The sequence below is a fragment of the Grampus griseus genome, assembly GCF_964374135.1.
Source record: "Grampus griseus genome assembly, chromosome: 2".
In the NCBI taxonomy this organism is placed as follows: domain Eukaryota; kingdom Metazoa; phylum Chordata; class Mammalia; order Artiodactyla; family Delphinidae; genus Grampus; species Grampus griseus.
In genome coordinates this window covers 153,199,461-153,213,705 of record NC_139018.1, presented here as the reverse complement: position 1 = coordinate 153,213,705, position 14,245 = coordinate 153,199,461, and the positions used below count along the sequence as shown (strand labels likewise).

Below are 14,245 nucleotides of genomic sequence, written 5' to 3'. Positions count from 1 at the left end.
TCATAGTTATTCAATGAACTGAAACAGAGACGATCAAGACTTTGTTAAGAATATTACTCTTAAGAGCCCAGCATATTTTCTTTCTGTTATGACGAGCATGAAAAGCTCATGGACTCTCATAATAAGTCAGCTGGGTGGATATCCCCAAATTAGCACCTGTCTCTTACCTGTCCCCAGGTTTAAATATGGTGCCTGCTATCGATAGATGGTACCTGGTACTGACAGAGGGTGGAGTAAAGTATATTCTTCTTCTCCTTCATTTTTTCTTGTCCATTTAGTCAAAATAAACAAGTAATTGATATCCTTTATATTTAAGGAAATGTACAGGCTATAGTTTGACTTGTGTTGCATTATAGAAGTTGATTTCCAAGATGCCAATGTACTTTAAAGGGAGAACAGTGCCCATGACTATTAGGAGGACCGATGGCTTAGTGGGACTGGAGAGACACAAGAAGCTGTGATGGTGTCTCCCAAGACCTGTTCAGGGAGTAGGGAACTTGGTATCCATCACCTTACCGCCTCTCATCTCACTGTTACTGCAGGTGTACAAGTGGGGGTGGGGTGCATGAGAAAGGAATAGAACACTTCCCCGATTCTTGTGACCTAATATAACTGACATAACGACAATTTTTACTTAAATTCAGCCATCTTCTTTTAGGCATCCGATATTGCTAGTTGAATGATTTTAAGTGAAGAAAAAAAAAAAGAACAGAAAAAAAAGTTACCTTGAGTTGGGCAGAAGTGTCCTGGTTTCCATAAATCCTTTGCGCGATCCCACGGTTTTCGTTGGAGAGTCTCTTCAAAAAATCATAGTCAACATCAAATCCTATCCCCAAACTGAACAAGGAGATGTTTTCTCGTATGTTCTGCTTCACGTTTTTCTGAATTTTTGACAATTTCAATTCCCCTAAAGATGATGACAGGAAGGAAAGGAGTGAGAAGCCAATGCTATCAAGATTTAGGAAAACGCATGGAGGGCAGTTTAGCAAAATTTGTCCCAATTCAAAATGCACCTATGCTTTGACTCAGTCACTCAACTTCTAGGAATGTCCCCTAGAGATGCCCTCATACATGTTGAAATGAAGGATGGACAGTGGTATATAGCAACGTTATTGGGAATAGCAACACATTAGAAACAACTTAAATGTATACCGATAAAGGAGATGGGTTAAATTATGGTATATTCAAACTGAAATACTATGCAGTTATAAAAAAGAACATGGCAACTCTTTATGTGTTTATATTGAACGATCTCAAAGGCACATTTTTAAAGGGGAGAAAAGCAAGGTGAAGGTCAGCATATGCAGAATGCATTTGTATACATGTATGTATGCGTGCGTATATATTTTCATATATTTGTGTGTATATGTATATACAGTATACAGATACACACAGAATATCTCTGGAAAGACACATAAGAAACTGGTAACCAGTGACTGTCTCCCGGGACAGGAACTGGATGGTTGAGGGTCAGGAGTAAGAAACTGACAATCTTTTAAGCTTATTTCCTTAAGATTTTATTCTAAAATTGAATTTTAAAAGTCATCTGATCCAAGCACTGAATCTACAACAAATACACAACAACTGCCACTCTGCCTCGCTCTCCGTCTTCCTAGAACTCTGGGTACCTTGTCAGGATCGCATCACTGGTTCTCCTTCCACTGAGCTGTGTCACGCACAGTTAGGTACATCCTTGTCTACAAGACGGACTGCAGCGCAATCTAGCATTCACTCTCACTGGCGCTTGTCCGTGTAAAGACGCAAATGAAGCAAATGCAAATAACAGTGTATGTAACAGAAGCAGCGAGACGGCGAGCCATTGTGTGGATAAGAAAACACACAGGATGCATCAGAGAGAAGTAACCTGTCCAGGTGCAGTGAGTACATGGGGGAAATTTGGAGAACAGTGGGAGAACAGGTCACTGCAGACTCAGAGGATACATCCTCATCACACACTCTCCACACACCACCTCGCACACCTTAGGCTGAGGAAATAAACACACTGCACTAGTATGTATCAGCAATCCTCACAGCATGTGACTCAAATTCAAGTTTCCCCACGCTGTGGAGGTGAAACTGAGGCATTCAAGAGTGTCCTCCCCCAAAACGTCCGGGGACTGCTTTAAGTGGAGTGAATGCTTCAGGGTCAAAAGAACCCTTCTTTTAGGAAGCACGGCTTTAAAATGGCTTAGACACTCAGGCAAATGCATTTGAGTTCCCATTTTGAGCAAATCACGTTCCCAAGCAACAAGAGTAAAAATATTTATCACTAAAAATGTAAATGATACTCGCCTACTGTCGGATCGCCGTCAGACACCAAAATGATCAGCGAGACCGCGTTGGGGTCCAACAGTCCCAAGTTATTGGCTTCATTCAAAATAAAGATGGCCCGCAGCAGTGCTTCGTTGATATTCGTCCCTGTGAAAGCCGGAGAATGTGCTGTTCTGTTACATACTCTTACTTTCCACAGAAACAATCACGTCTTGGGTTCAGGTTCATCTGTTTGGTGATGGCTCATGTATAGTTTATTCAGTACCCAAATCATTCGATTGCTTTCTAAATTTTGACCAGGCTGGTCCAGATCCCCCAGTGGAATAAAATATCCACTTTGTAGTCAATGGTTCCCTTAGAGATGAATTAACCCTTTCAAAGCACCAGTCATTTTGTGAACCACCAAACTGAAGTTACCTAATTCAGCCATGCTGACATACTTGGACACTGTCCTGTAAACAATTATGTTATGATATGTGATTTTTTTTCTTTTTTTTTAATTGAAGTTTAGTTGATTTACAATGTTGTGTTAATTTCTGCTTTACAGCAAAGTGATTCAGTTATACATATATATACATTCCTTTTTCATATTCTTTTCCATGATGGTTTATCTCAGAATATTGAATATAGTTCCCTGTGCTATACAGTAGGCCCTTGTTGTTTATCCATCCTGTATATACTAGTTTGTATCTGCTAATCCCAAACTCCCAGTCCATCCCTCCCCCACGTCCCTGTCACCCTTGGTAACCACAAGCCTGTTCTCTATGTCTGTGAGTCTGTTTCTGTTTCATAGATAAGATCATTTGTGTCATATCTTAGTGATATTATATGGTGTTTGTCTTTCTCTTGCTATGTGAGTCATAAGAAGGCTAGTATCACTTACTGACACCCTTTTCTGAGGTGTGTGGGATGGGGTATGGATTATGCTTTCACCATGACCATAGTATTCATTGTTTAATAATAAATGTATTATTTAAAGCAGACCACTGCAGACGGGGCAAAGACCACTGGGGTAGGGAATCATATTTCTTAAGTGAACCAAGATTTGAATCCTATGGGAGTTTCTCACTGGGCTGTGGGCTAAACCTACTTACCTCCACTGGGCTGGATTTTGTGAATGTAATTCTTGGCATCTGCAATCTGTGTTTTAGTAGCTGAGACTAAGTCGTTTCTCCAGGTTCGAACATTGTGGTTGAAATCAACCATGGAGAAATGGTCTTCAGCGCGTAGATCATCCAATATGGTCTTCATCGCTTCCACCGTCTGTTTTGAGAGAGAATAGAGAAGGGTCTTAATACATAAGCTCTAAGCCTAAGATGAAACGAGGAAGACCAATAATTCATCCTAGTCATCTTGCAAGTAGTGGCTCAAGCTGTAATTTTTCCAGAAAACCGTATAAATCCACTTGAGTCAACACAGATCTACCTCTCCTGTATTCTGAACATGTATTGTCTGTATTTCGATACTTAAACTTTTACTGTCTTATTTTGTCATGCATGACCAGTCTCACTAGCTTGACTTTAAGTTGAGGATTATGAGCCTCAGGTGGCCCCTTTGTGGTGTCTGAAAATCAAATGTATTTCTCAAGCGCATCTACTCAGCCTGCTCATCCACTACCACGTAATTATTGCTTCCTGTCTCCTTCCCCTTCAAACCACCAACACCCCCCTCTCCTGTCTCAGCTGATGACCTGGATTCCTCCTTCACTGAGAAATGCAAGCAATCAGAAGAAAACTCCCACAACTCCCACCACCATAAAATCCCACCTGCCAGTACTTGCACCCATAAACTTTTCCTTCCGCCTGGTAATGTAGAAGAACCGGTAGTTGTATTTCTGCCTAATGCAAATCCATCCACATGTGACCTAGATGGCATTCTCTCTCGTCTACTGAAGGACATGGCTCTAGCAACTGCCGTTTGCCTCTCCTGCATCTTGAATTTCCCTCTGTTGGTACATTTCCATAAACAGAGTAACATGCTATCATTTCTCATTCCTTAAAAAACCTCATAATGTACCCACTTGCCCCATTTCTCAGCTTCCCTTTGCAATAAAATTCCTTCAAAGAACTGTCTAAAATACTGTCTCCAAATCTTCTTCTGAAATACATTCCATTCAGGTTTTCACCATCATGCCTCCACGGAAACGTCGCTCGTCAAGGTTGCTGTGAGATCCGGTGGACTATTCTCATCTTATCAGACTCAATCTGAGCAGCATCTGGACCAACTGGTCACATCTCTCTCCTAATATAACCTCCTCGTCTTCTTCCAGAGCCTTGGACACTCTTGGTTTTCTTCTTCTTTCATTGGCTACTTTTTCTTAGTCTTCTTTGCTGGTTCCTCGTCTTCTCCCCAGATTATTCTAATTATTGGAATAGTGTAAGTTTGACTCTTGGTTTTCTTCTCTTATCTACACTTACTCCTTGGTGTTCTCACCTGGTCTCATGGCTGTGAATGCCTTCTACATACTGGTGGCTCCTAAGTGTCTATCTTAATATCTCACCTCTGAGCACCAGATCTGTAGAGCCAAGAGCCTGCTTAACATGTTCGCTTGGGTGTGTAATAGTCATCTCAGACTTCGGTGATGAACTAAGTGCCCGACACACAGTGGGTGCTTAACAAATACTTGTTAAGTGAGGGAAGGAAGGAAGTGAGGGAAGGAAGGGAGGGAGGGAGGGGTGAAAAAACTCTTGTATTAGAGCAGTGGTTCTCAACTGAGGGTAATTTTCTCCCCAGGGGATATTTGACAATGTCTGAAGACATTTTCGATTGTCATGACTGGAAGGGTGGGTGCCACTGGCATCTAGTGGATAGAGGCCAGGGATGCTGCTAAACACCCTACAACATATAGCGTGGTCCCCACAACAAAGGAGCAGCCAGCCCAAACCGTCAGAAACACCACTGTTGAGACCTGGGTACCGGGGTAGAAGCACAGTGGGCAGGGCCATGTCTTCTCTGTCTTTTGGATCCTAGAACAGTAGTGAACACTTGGGTGGTCAGAAATGGTTGTTGAATGAGTGAATGGTTAGTTGGTGGTTCAAATTGGTTGAATGGATAGATGGATGAATAAAATAAGAAATTTCCTTGTTTGTTTAGAATTGCATCTATACCATTAACACTGAATAAGCCTATGTTGAACTCTGAACTGGAAGATGTGAGACAGGATGACCACCCTCAAGGAATTACAGCATAATTAGAAAATAGAGGCATATAGTGATGTCAAAGTTATTCATGAACAATGGCAAGGTATTAAAGTGTTATATGCAGAAGAACCAAAAGGATATGAAGCAGAAGAGTGAGCAGAGTGAGAAGAGGTTATACTGACACGAAAGTTTTCAAAAAGGTGAGTTTTGAATAAATTTCTGCTGTTCAGAAGCCACCCAGTCTGTGTGACTTTGTTAGCAGCCTGAGCTGAGACAAGCCCTGTGGGAAGAGGCCTCGAACAATTGCATCATCAGGAGAGGATCAGAAAAGGTAGGGAGCCCCAGGTACCACTGCCCACCAGGGGTACTTACCTGTTTCATTTTTATTCCCCACATTGAGCCACTAACGTCGATGACAAAGAGGATGTTTTTGGGAATTGGGTCCATGTTCTCAGGAGCAAAGAAGTGGACAAAATATCCATTAAATACCTGGAAACCAGAACACATTTGTGAGCCAAACCATTAGCAATGTTTGGAATGTAGGAAGACGAGGGTCTGGGGGCTGAGAGAGGAGAGGGGTGCTCACAGGGGACAGGAGAGAACAGAGGCTTGGTGTCCCCCTGCTTCTCCTTTCTCCTTCCTGCTCCCACTCTGTCCTTCCCTGCGAAGGTCTGAGCCTTCTCAGCAGTTCACCTCCTAGGCTATTTCCCTCCACTCCTTCCACCCCACCCAGTCTTCATCGAGAGCCTCCGTCCCAGGCACCCTGCTCACCGACAGTGAATCAGGAAGAGTCCCTGCTCTCCTGAGGCTCGCAGGCAATGAAGGACCCAGACAAATAAAGAGGCAATTTGCAGCACAGGGTGTTAAGTCTGTGATCAGGAAAAATAAAAGGCTCCGAGAACACCCCCAGTGGCGGTGCATCTAAGTCAGACAGGGGTGTCTTCCCCAGGGAAAGGGCATCTACGCTGGACTTGAACGTGGGTTCGTGAGTTTGCAGTTAGGCTGCCAGCATCAGGGTTGGACTGAGCTGGGGGGTGGGGGCCAGGCCGGGGAAGAGGCTTCCAGACAGTGCGGCCCTTGGCACACTTAGGGCTCCATAAGTGGTTCAGCACGATGAATTCAAGGAGTTAGGGCAGAGAACCCACCGGGCAGACCATGAAGGACCTTGATGTGCACCCTGGGGAGTCTGGGTTGTTCTAGAAGTTAATGGGAGGGGCTGGATTCCTGATCCCCCCCTCTGTCTTCTCTTGTAGGTGCTAAAGACTGGCTCACCTCATTCTCTTTCCACTGCCCTTTGGTTGCTTCCCCCAGGACATTACAGTGTCCAGCTGTCAGGTGTGTAGCTGTGGACACTTCCCGACACCCCCCCATCCCTGGAGAGAAGCACAGGCTCTTGGCTACTAAGGCCTCACTACTTTAGCACAGGGAAATATGCACACACATCTAAGACGTGACAAAAGAGGAAAGGGAAATGCTCAAGAAATCTCACAGGGAACGTAATCTCTGTGCTTTCTTTGATCATCTCATTGCAAAGGGCCTTGGAAGGTTATCGAAAATTCCCATTTTGTGATTTCCTACGGTTCTTCATTCGAGGCCTGGACGTACCTTCCTGGGACAAAGGCATGAGACCCAATGACCTTTATTCAGTTATCTTGACATAAAATGCTCGGCGACACTTAGAGAAATATGCTTTTAGTCCCCTGTCTGCAGCCTTGACACTCGTCTGGGCAGCTGGGAACTACCCAGAGGCCGACGAGGTTTATTCGGGGGTGGGGGGGAAGGGGGGGTTATTCAACGAAAAACAGTTCTTTGGCTTTGGCGGGGCCATTCTCCCAGAGTCTGTTCTCACCCACCTGAAGCTCACCGACCTTCTCCTCTCTGTTCACATCATACATCACCACGAGCTCACCATCTACCGCAGTCTCAGAGCAGTTGGAACATTTTCTTTGTTGTGCTACCGTGGGCTTGAAGGTGACGTGTGCCTGGAAAGAACAGTAGTGTCACAGCCCGGTCTCGGCCTCCCTCCCTCTCCAGGTGAGGAGTTGACAGCTGCACCTTCTCGTGCACACAGGTGGAGGTCCAGGGCCATTCTGCATCCGGGCAGCATCGGTGGTCTCGTTGTTGACGGAAGGGATGGTGCCAAAGCATGTGAGGGGACGTCTAACAGCCTGCGGTGCTGCTGGCCTGGTTTCAGTCCTTTATAAGAGATTCAAAGAATTCCTCCCTTTCCCCCCATGGAAGAAACAGCTACCAGCTCTAGAAAGAGCTGCTGAAAGGTTCTTAGAGGACTTCGATCCCTCCGAAGGTGGTTACTTTTGGCCATTGAGGCAGAGAGAATTAGGCTGATATTTCTTGCTGTGATTAAGGAAAATCCACTGGGTATTATGTGAAAACTGTCTTCTTTTGGCTGCACCATGCGGCATGCAGGATCTTAGCTCCCCAACCAGGGATCAAACCCGCGTCCCCTGCAGTGGAAGCGCAGAGTCTTAACCACTGGACCAGTGGTTTTCAAGTCCCTGTGAAAACTGTCTTTTAGCTACTGCTCAAGTGAAATTACCTGGGGGAAATGGGACAGGACCTCCAAAAGGGACAGACTCTGGTCAAAATGCAATGAAACAATCCGTAATATTATTCTGTATATCCTGTGGGAGACCCTAGACTTTGCTCAGGGATCACTGTTCCTTCATATAGTTCCCTCAGCTCAGCACCTGACGGCTTTTCTATCCCCCAGAGCAGAGGAGGAGAGCAGAACCCAGGAGCCAGCGACCACTTAGACTCTGTAACATCAATGCTTGTGGTACCTTCTGGTGTCCTTTAGATACGACGGGAACGCCATCAAAATGCCCATCAAATGTGTCCAGAACATGAAGAAATCTCATTCCCTGAGGTTCAATAATCCACACATCTACCTAGAGGTGGGAAAGAAATTACTCAAAGCATTAAAATATTTCAAGATTGAGCAAGAAGTACACTTACTAAGTCCTCTGCTGCTCTTCTCATCTTCAGGATTTCCCAAAGATGACCCAGCACAGCTCCACCATCACTTCTGCAAGTTCTTTAAATTGTGTGTGACACGATGCATCTCACCATGTAGGCTGAAGACCTTTTGGGCAACCTAGTATTCCCCTTCTATTGCTTCATTTCTCTGGGATTTAATTCCCCTTCGTCTACTCTGTTCCATTCCATTCTTATTTATTTTAAAAAATATTTATTTATTTGGCTGCACCAGGTCTTAGTTGCAGCATGCGGGATCTTTTAGTTGTGGCATGTGGGATCTAGTTTCCTGACCAGGGATCGAACCCGGGCCCCCTGCAATGGGAGCGCTGAGTCTTAACCGTTGGACCACCAGGGAAATCCCCATTCTATTCTTGTTTAGAAATAAGAATGGAATGAGAATTTTACCATGCTCCATTCATTCATCCCCTTGAATCTTCTACATCAATGGGCAAATTACAACCTGTCTGCTTCACCTTCCTATGTGTCAAATGGAGAGCAGGTCGAACTGTGCACTTCCCTGGGTTTCTTCCAGTTCTGCTCTGCCTCTTACACAAGTGGTCATGTGATGTCAATAAGATTCGAGCCAAGAAAAGAGCAGTTCAGTTCTCACGGCAAGAGGTGAAGATTACAGCAGAGGTGAGTTCAAATTGGTAGCCAATGCCCTGCCGCAGCACTGCTCTCGAGGTGAAGGGAGCTGGAGTGCAATGCGGGGAACGTGGAGCAGATGAAGACGACTACCTCAACCTCCACTGAGCTGCTATTATTTGCCACCTACTTCCATAAGCTCATCTCACTTGTAACCAAGGAATCTAAGAACGTTGTAGTACCCTTTTCACAGGTGAGAAAATTGAGGCTCAGGATAGCTTGTCCCATGTGGAAGGTCAGTGTAGTGGGTTAAATGGAGCCCCCCGCCAAGACATGTCTACATCAAATCCCTGGAAGCTGTGACTACTATCTGACTTGGAAAAGGGGTCTTTGCAGATGCAATAAAGGATCTTGAGACGAGATCATCCTGTACTACCCAATGGGCCCTAAAGTCAACGACAAGTGTTCTTACGAGAGCAAGGCAGAGGGAGACTCGAGATGCTCAGAAGACACTCAGAAGAGGTCACACCCTGGTGACGTGACCAGGGGGGCAGAGATTAGAGTGATGTGGCCACAAGTCAAGGAATGCCAGCAGCTTCCAGATACCAGGAGAAGCAAGGACAGACTCTCTCTGGCAGCCTTTAGGTGCGTAGCCCTGCCAACAAGTTGATTTCAGACTTCCGTCCTCCAGAACTGTGTGAGAAGACGTTTCTGTTGTTCTCTGCCACCCAGTGTGTGGTCATTTGTTACAACAGGCCACAGGAAACTGACACAGCTAGTAAGGAAATGAGCTGGCACTGAAATCCGCAAGGAAGTGGGCTGGTTGACTCCAAACCCAGAATCCTCTCTGCACGCCACCCTGACCTGCAGTGTCGAGTGACATGGAACCCCACAAAGAGTGGGGACAGGCAGAAAGCACAGATGAGGGACAGAGCCGTAGAGGGATGGGCTCACCTCCAGGTGCTTGGCCAGTCGTCCTGGCTGCAGGTGGAGCCTGTGCTCGTAGGACCCCAGCTTCCTCCACTTCACTTCCTGGTAATGAAGTTCAAACTGCACCTTGGCTCCGGGGGCAATGTTCACTTCGGTTTTGAAGTTCTCCATATCGAGGGCTCTGCTCCTACAGGTGCGAGCCCCCCACGTGAGTCATCACAGGCAGAACCTACGCAGAGGGCAGCCGGGCTTCCCTGGGCTAGCAACCTGCCTATTGTCCAGAAGAATGAACGGTAGGTACGGTAGAGGTAACTGCAACTTCTAGATAAATTTCATTCCACCAGCCTGGAATTTTCTTCTCCTCTCCTACCTGATCTTTTTCTTCCAGAGCTTCTTACAGATTTGAGTGTCATCTGCAAAGAGCTACTAGTTATTGATCACCTATTATGTGCCAGGAACTGGACACACATATCATTGCTATTATAGCAGCTCTGCAAGCTGGATCCCAATACCCTCAGTTACCAAATGATGACAGATGAGGCTCACAAAGGGTAAGTAATCGCTCCAGACCACACGGTGAGTCAATTGTACGGTAGGAACTCAAACCCAAGTTTAGATGATTCCAAAGACAGCACGCCTTTCCTCTACTGCTTTTAAAACTCGTTCTAGAGATTCTTTATATTTTGAAAGTCTTCAGAAAGAAGACATCTATTATTTCATCAAATTGAATGTGTATTTCCAGCACTAATGCCTTATTTGGTCCCATACATACCAAAAGTCCAACGTGATCATTAATCTTGAGGTGTTTATGGTTTTAAAGAGAAAACAGCAGGATTGTCAAATGAGGGAGATTTGAGCATTAGGAGAAACAATGGGTGATTAAAAAACAAATTAAACAGCTAAATAAGCAAGGTGAGACCATGCATAATCGGATAATTTGGGATCAGGGAAGTACCATGAAGAAGTGAGCTTGGGATACAGGGCAGCTGAAGAAAAAGATGAGCACAGCCAGGTACAGAGCTTAGGAGTAGAGAGTGGGGTGAGAGGCCTGATGTATCTGGGTGGGGGAGGGCAGGCTACAATGCGAGCTCCGTGTTCTCTGCTGTATCCGCAGTACCTGGAGGAGTTTCTGCTGCAAATAAATATTTGTGGAATGAAGAAATAATAAATGGATGGATGATGTGGTCAAAGTGATGGGTAAAGACGGCAGAATGATACTTAAAGCACTTATTAACCTGGAGGCATGCTGGAGATGTTCCCTGGCTTGGAATTTCTCCTGTCCTTTCTCCTGGTTGAATTCTATTAATCTCTTTGGGCTCAGCTCAAACATCGAGTCTTCTGTGATGATCTGGACCCCTGGACAGAACTGTTCACTTGGTACTTGGAACTCCCATAGGGTTTTGTACCATCTCTACATTAGCACATTATACCATTATATATTATATATATTACACTTACCTATATAATATATATACTGTAGGCACCTATATGGTATATATGTTATAGTCACCTATATATTATATATATTACAGTCACCTATCTGTTATATATATTACAGTCATCTGTTATATATATTATAGTCACCCATAGGTTATATATATTATAGTCACCTGTATGTTATATGTATTACAGTCACCTAAATATTATACATATTACAGTCACCTATATGATATATATATTATAGTCACCTATATGCTATATATGTTATGGTCATCCATATGTTATAGTCACCTATACACTGTCCGTTCCGTGGCCATCTCCTCCACTGGCCTGACGGTGTTTGTTGCAGTGTTGCTGTCACCTTTGACAGAGCTGGGTAGTGTTAACGTTCAGTGCATTTTTTTGAATGAATGAACACATGAATGAAATGAAAAGAACTTCAGCTAAGGGGAAATTTGGGCGTCTGGAGGAGGAGAAGGAGATGAAGAAAAGAAGATGGCAGGATCTGAGGGCGGCTTAGATACGCAGTGTGGGGATCAGTGAACATTCCTCTGACATTTCTGGTGGGAGAGGCTGCCTCTCTGAGGGTGGCGTGGCATTTCCAGTGTCTTATTTAAGACCGTAAGGGGAAAAAAAAAACAGAATCTAAACTAAGTAACTGTGCCGAAAAAGGTGCCACCCCATAAAAATAGGCCAAGAAGATCATTAAGACAAATTCCAAACCTTTCTTTCTGTGTTATGTGGTGCTGTAACAAGATCACCAATATTTTTCTTTCTTTCTTTTTTTTTGCGGTATGCGGGCTTCTCACTGTCGTAGCCTCTCCCGTTGCGGAGCACAGGCTCCGGACGCGCAGGCTCAGTGGCCATGGCTCACGGGCCCAGCCGCTCCGCGGCATGTGGGATCCTCCCAGACCGGGGCACGAACCCGCGTCCCCTGCATCGGCAGGCGGACTCTCAACCACTGCGCCACCAGGGAAGCCCCGATCACCAATATTTCTGTAGTTCCTCTCTGTACTCTGCTGGGAATCAGTGTTTAGTGACAGGACAGCCATCTACATGCAAGGCAAGCTATGCAAGGCTAACACGTGTGAGATCATCCAAAACTCATGTGTTGCAGGAGGCCTTAGGGAAACAGGAACGGAGATACCTAACTCTGCCACCTGAGGATGAGGTTCTGTGCCTTCTCGGAGGCTGGTTTTGGGGTTGAGTGGGGGCAGCAGTGGATGAGGACCCCCCCCTTACCTCACCAATCCAGCCATTTTGCCTTTTGCTCTGGCCTGCGAGTAGAGGGCTCGGCCCACCGTCTTCTCCTTAACATAACTAGTAAATGTCGTGCCATCCACAGTCCTAAAAAATGACAGAGGGCCTACAGTTGGTCCAAATAGTAGTCTTAGCGCAACAAACAAACAACAAGCCAACAACGCAACCAGGTGGACTTAATGAATTATTTAATTATCATTTTGAACCTGCAGGAAACACAGAGACGTTGCATATTTCACAGGAGTCCCTTTATCTGTTAGTGTGATTAAGAGAGGTGAGGTGGGCTCCCGTCCTAAAAGCTTCCTCTTGCATATTGTAGTGTTTAAAATGTTTCTTCCTAACGTTCATAGCAGCACTATTTACAACAGCCAAGACACGGAAGCAACCTAAGTGTCCATCGACAGAGGAATGGATCAACAAGATGCTGTACATATATACAATGGAATACTACTCAGCATAAAAAAGAATAAAATAATGCCATTTGCAGCAACATGGGTGGACCTAGAGATGATCATACTAAGTGAAGTAAGTTGGACAGAGAAAGACAAATATCATATGATATCGCTCATATGTGGAATCTAAAGAAAATGATACAAATGAACTTATTTACAAAACAGAAAGAAACTCACCAACTTAAAGAACAAACCGATGGTTACCAAAGGGGAAACGTGGAAGGGGGAGAGGTAAATTAGGAGACTGGGATTATCACATACACACTAGTGCATAGAAATAGATAACCAACAAGTACCTACTGTATAGCACAGGGAACTCTACTCAATATTCTGTAATAACCTAAATGGGAAAAGAATTTGAAAAAGAATAGATGCATGTATATTGCAACTGAATCACTTAGCAGTACACCTGAAATTAACACAACATTGTAAATCAACTATACTCCAATATAAAAAATTTTTAAAATGTTTCTTCATTTTCCAGTTTTACCCTTCAGATTAAGGGTTGTTCTCTTGTGCCTCCCTTTGGAATGACAAATGTGCCTAGGATTGGTGACTGATAAGTCACTAGTTATCTGGCTGACTTTCGGTTTACAAGATCATTCTCCTGTGTGTTAAGGATCTGGGGTGGCCTGGGGGCATTACACTCTCCTGTGAGGGTGGAAAAGAGCAAGGAAAGATGAAGAAAGGTGCCTGTCAATCTCTTTGCACAGTTTGTGTTTATCTCTCCAACATCTCCCTCGGGGACCTCTGTGTGCTCATGTCACCTCTGTTTCTTAGCTGGCCGTCACCTAATCCGTCCCAATAATGGTTAGCTGGAGCAGTCGAATGACAGAATTTTAGAAGCAAAATGGAACATCTGGGCTTCAAGTGGGCAGCATCTCTCCCCAAGGAGGTATTTAAAGTGCATGGAGAAATTTTTGGCTGTTCTGATGACTGAGAAGGGCTGCTGGCATTATGGGATGACCCCAAGAGTGCTAGACATTCTGCAACGTGAGGTGGAGTTTCCTGTCCCAAATGCTAACAGCATGCTTGTCAAGCACGCTTGGTTCACCTCTGTAGGTGAGAGAAATAAGAGCCAAGGAGACAAGCGACTTGCTTGAGGTCACACACTCGCTCAGAGGCAGAGCTAGAACTGGACCCCGAGTGCCCAGGTCGGCACTATTTCCA

The 14,245-nt window shown here is 44.8% G+C and overlaps 1 protein-coding gene across 1 annotated transcript in view; it reads right to left on the bottom strand.

Moving 5' to 3' along the window:
* Positions 1-14,245, bottom strand: part of ITIH2 (inter-alpha-trypsin inhibitor heavy chain 2) — a 37,528-nt gene that overhangs the window by 14,044 nt on the left and 9,239 nt on the right. Inside the window, exons 5-12 of the mRNA XM_082647500.1 lie at positions 12,606-12,710; positions 9,948-10,110; positions 8,213-8,320; positions 7,265-7,393; positions 5,784-5,900; positions 3,366-3,534; positions 2,293-2,418; positions 726-907 (exon numbers count right to left, since the gene is read on the bottom strand). Coding sequence (XP_082503626.1) covers positions 726-907; positions 2,293-2,418; positions 3,366-3,534; positions 5,784-5,900; positions 7,265-7,393; positions 8,213-8,320; positions 9,948-10,110; positions 12,606-12,710 — 1,099 coding nt within the window. The remainder of the gene's footprint in view (positions 1-725; positions 908-2,292; positions 2,419-3,365; positions 3,535-5,783; positions 5,901-7,264; positions 7,394-8,212; positions 8,321-9,947; positions 10,111-12,605; positions 12,711-14,245) is intronic.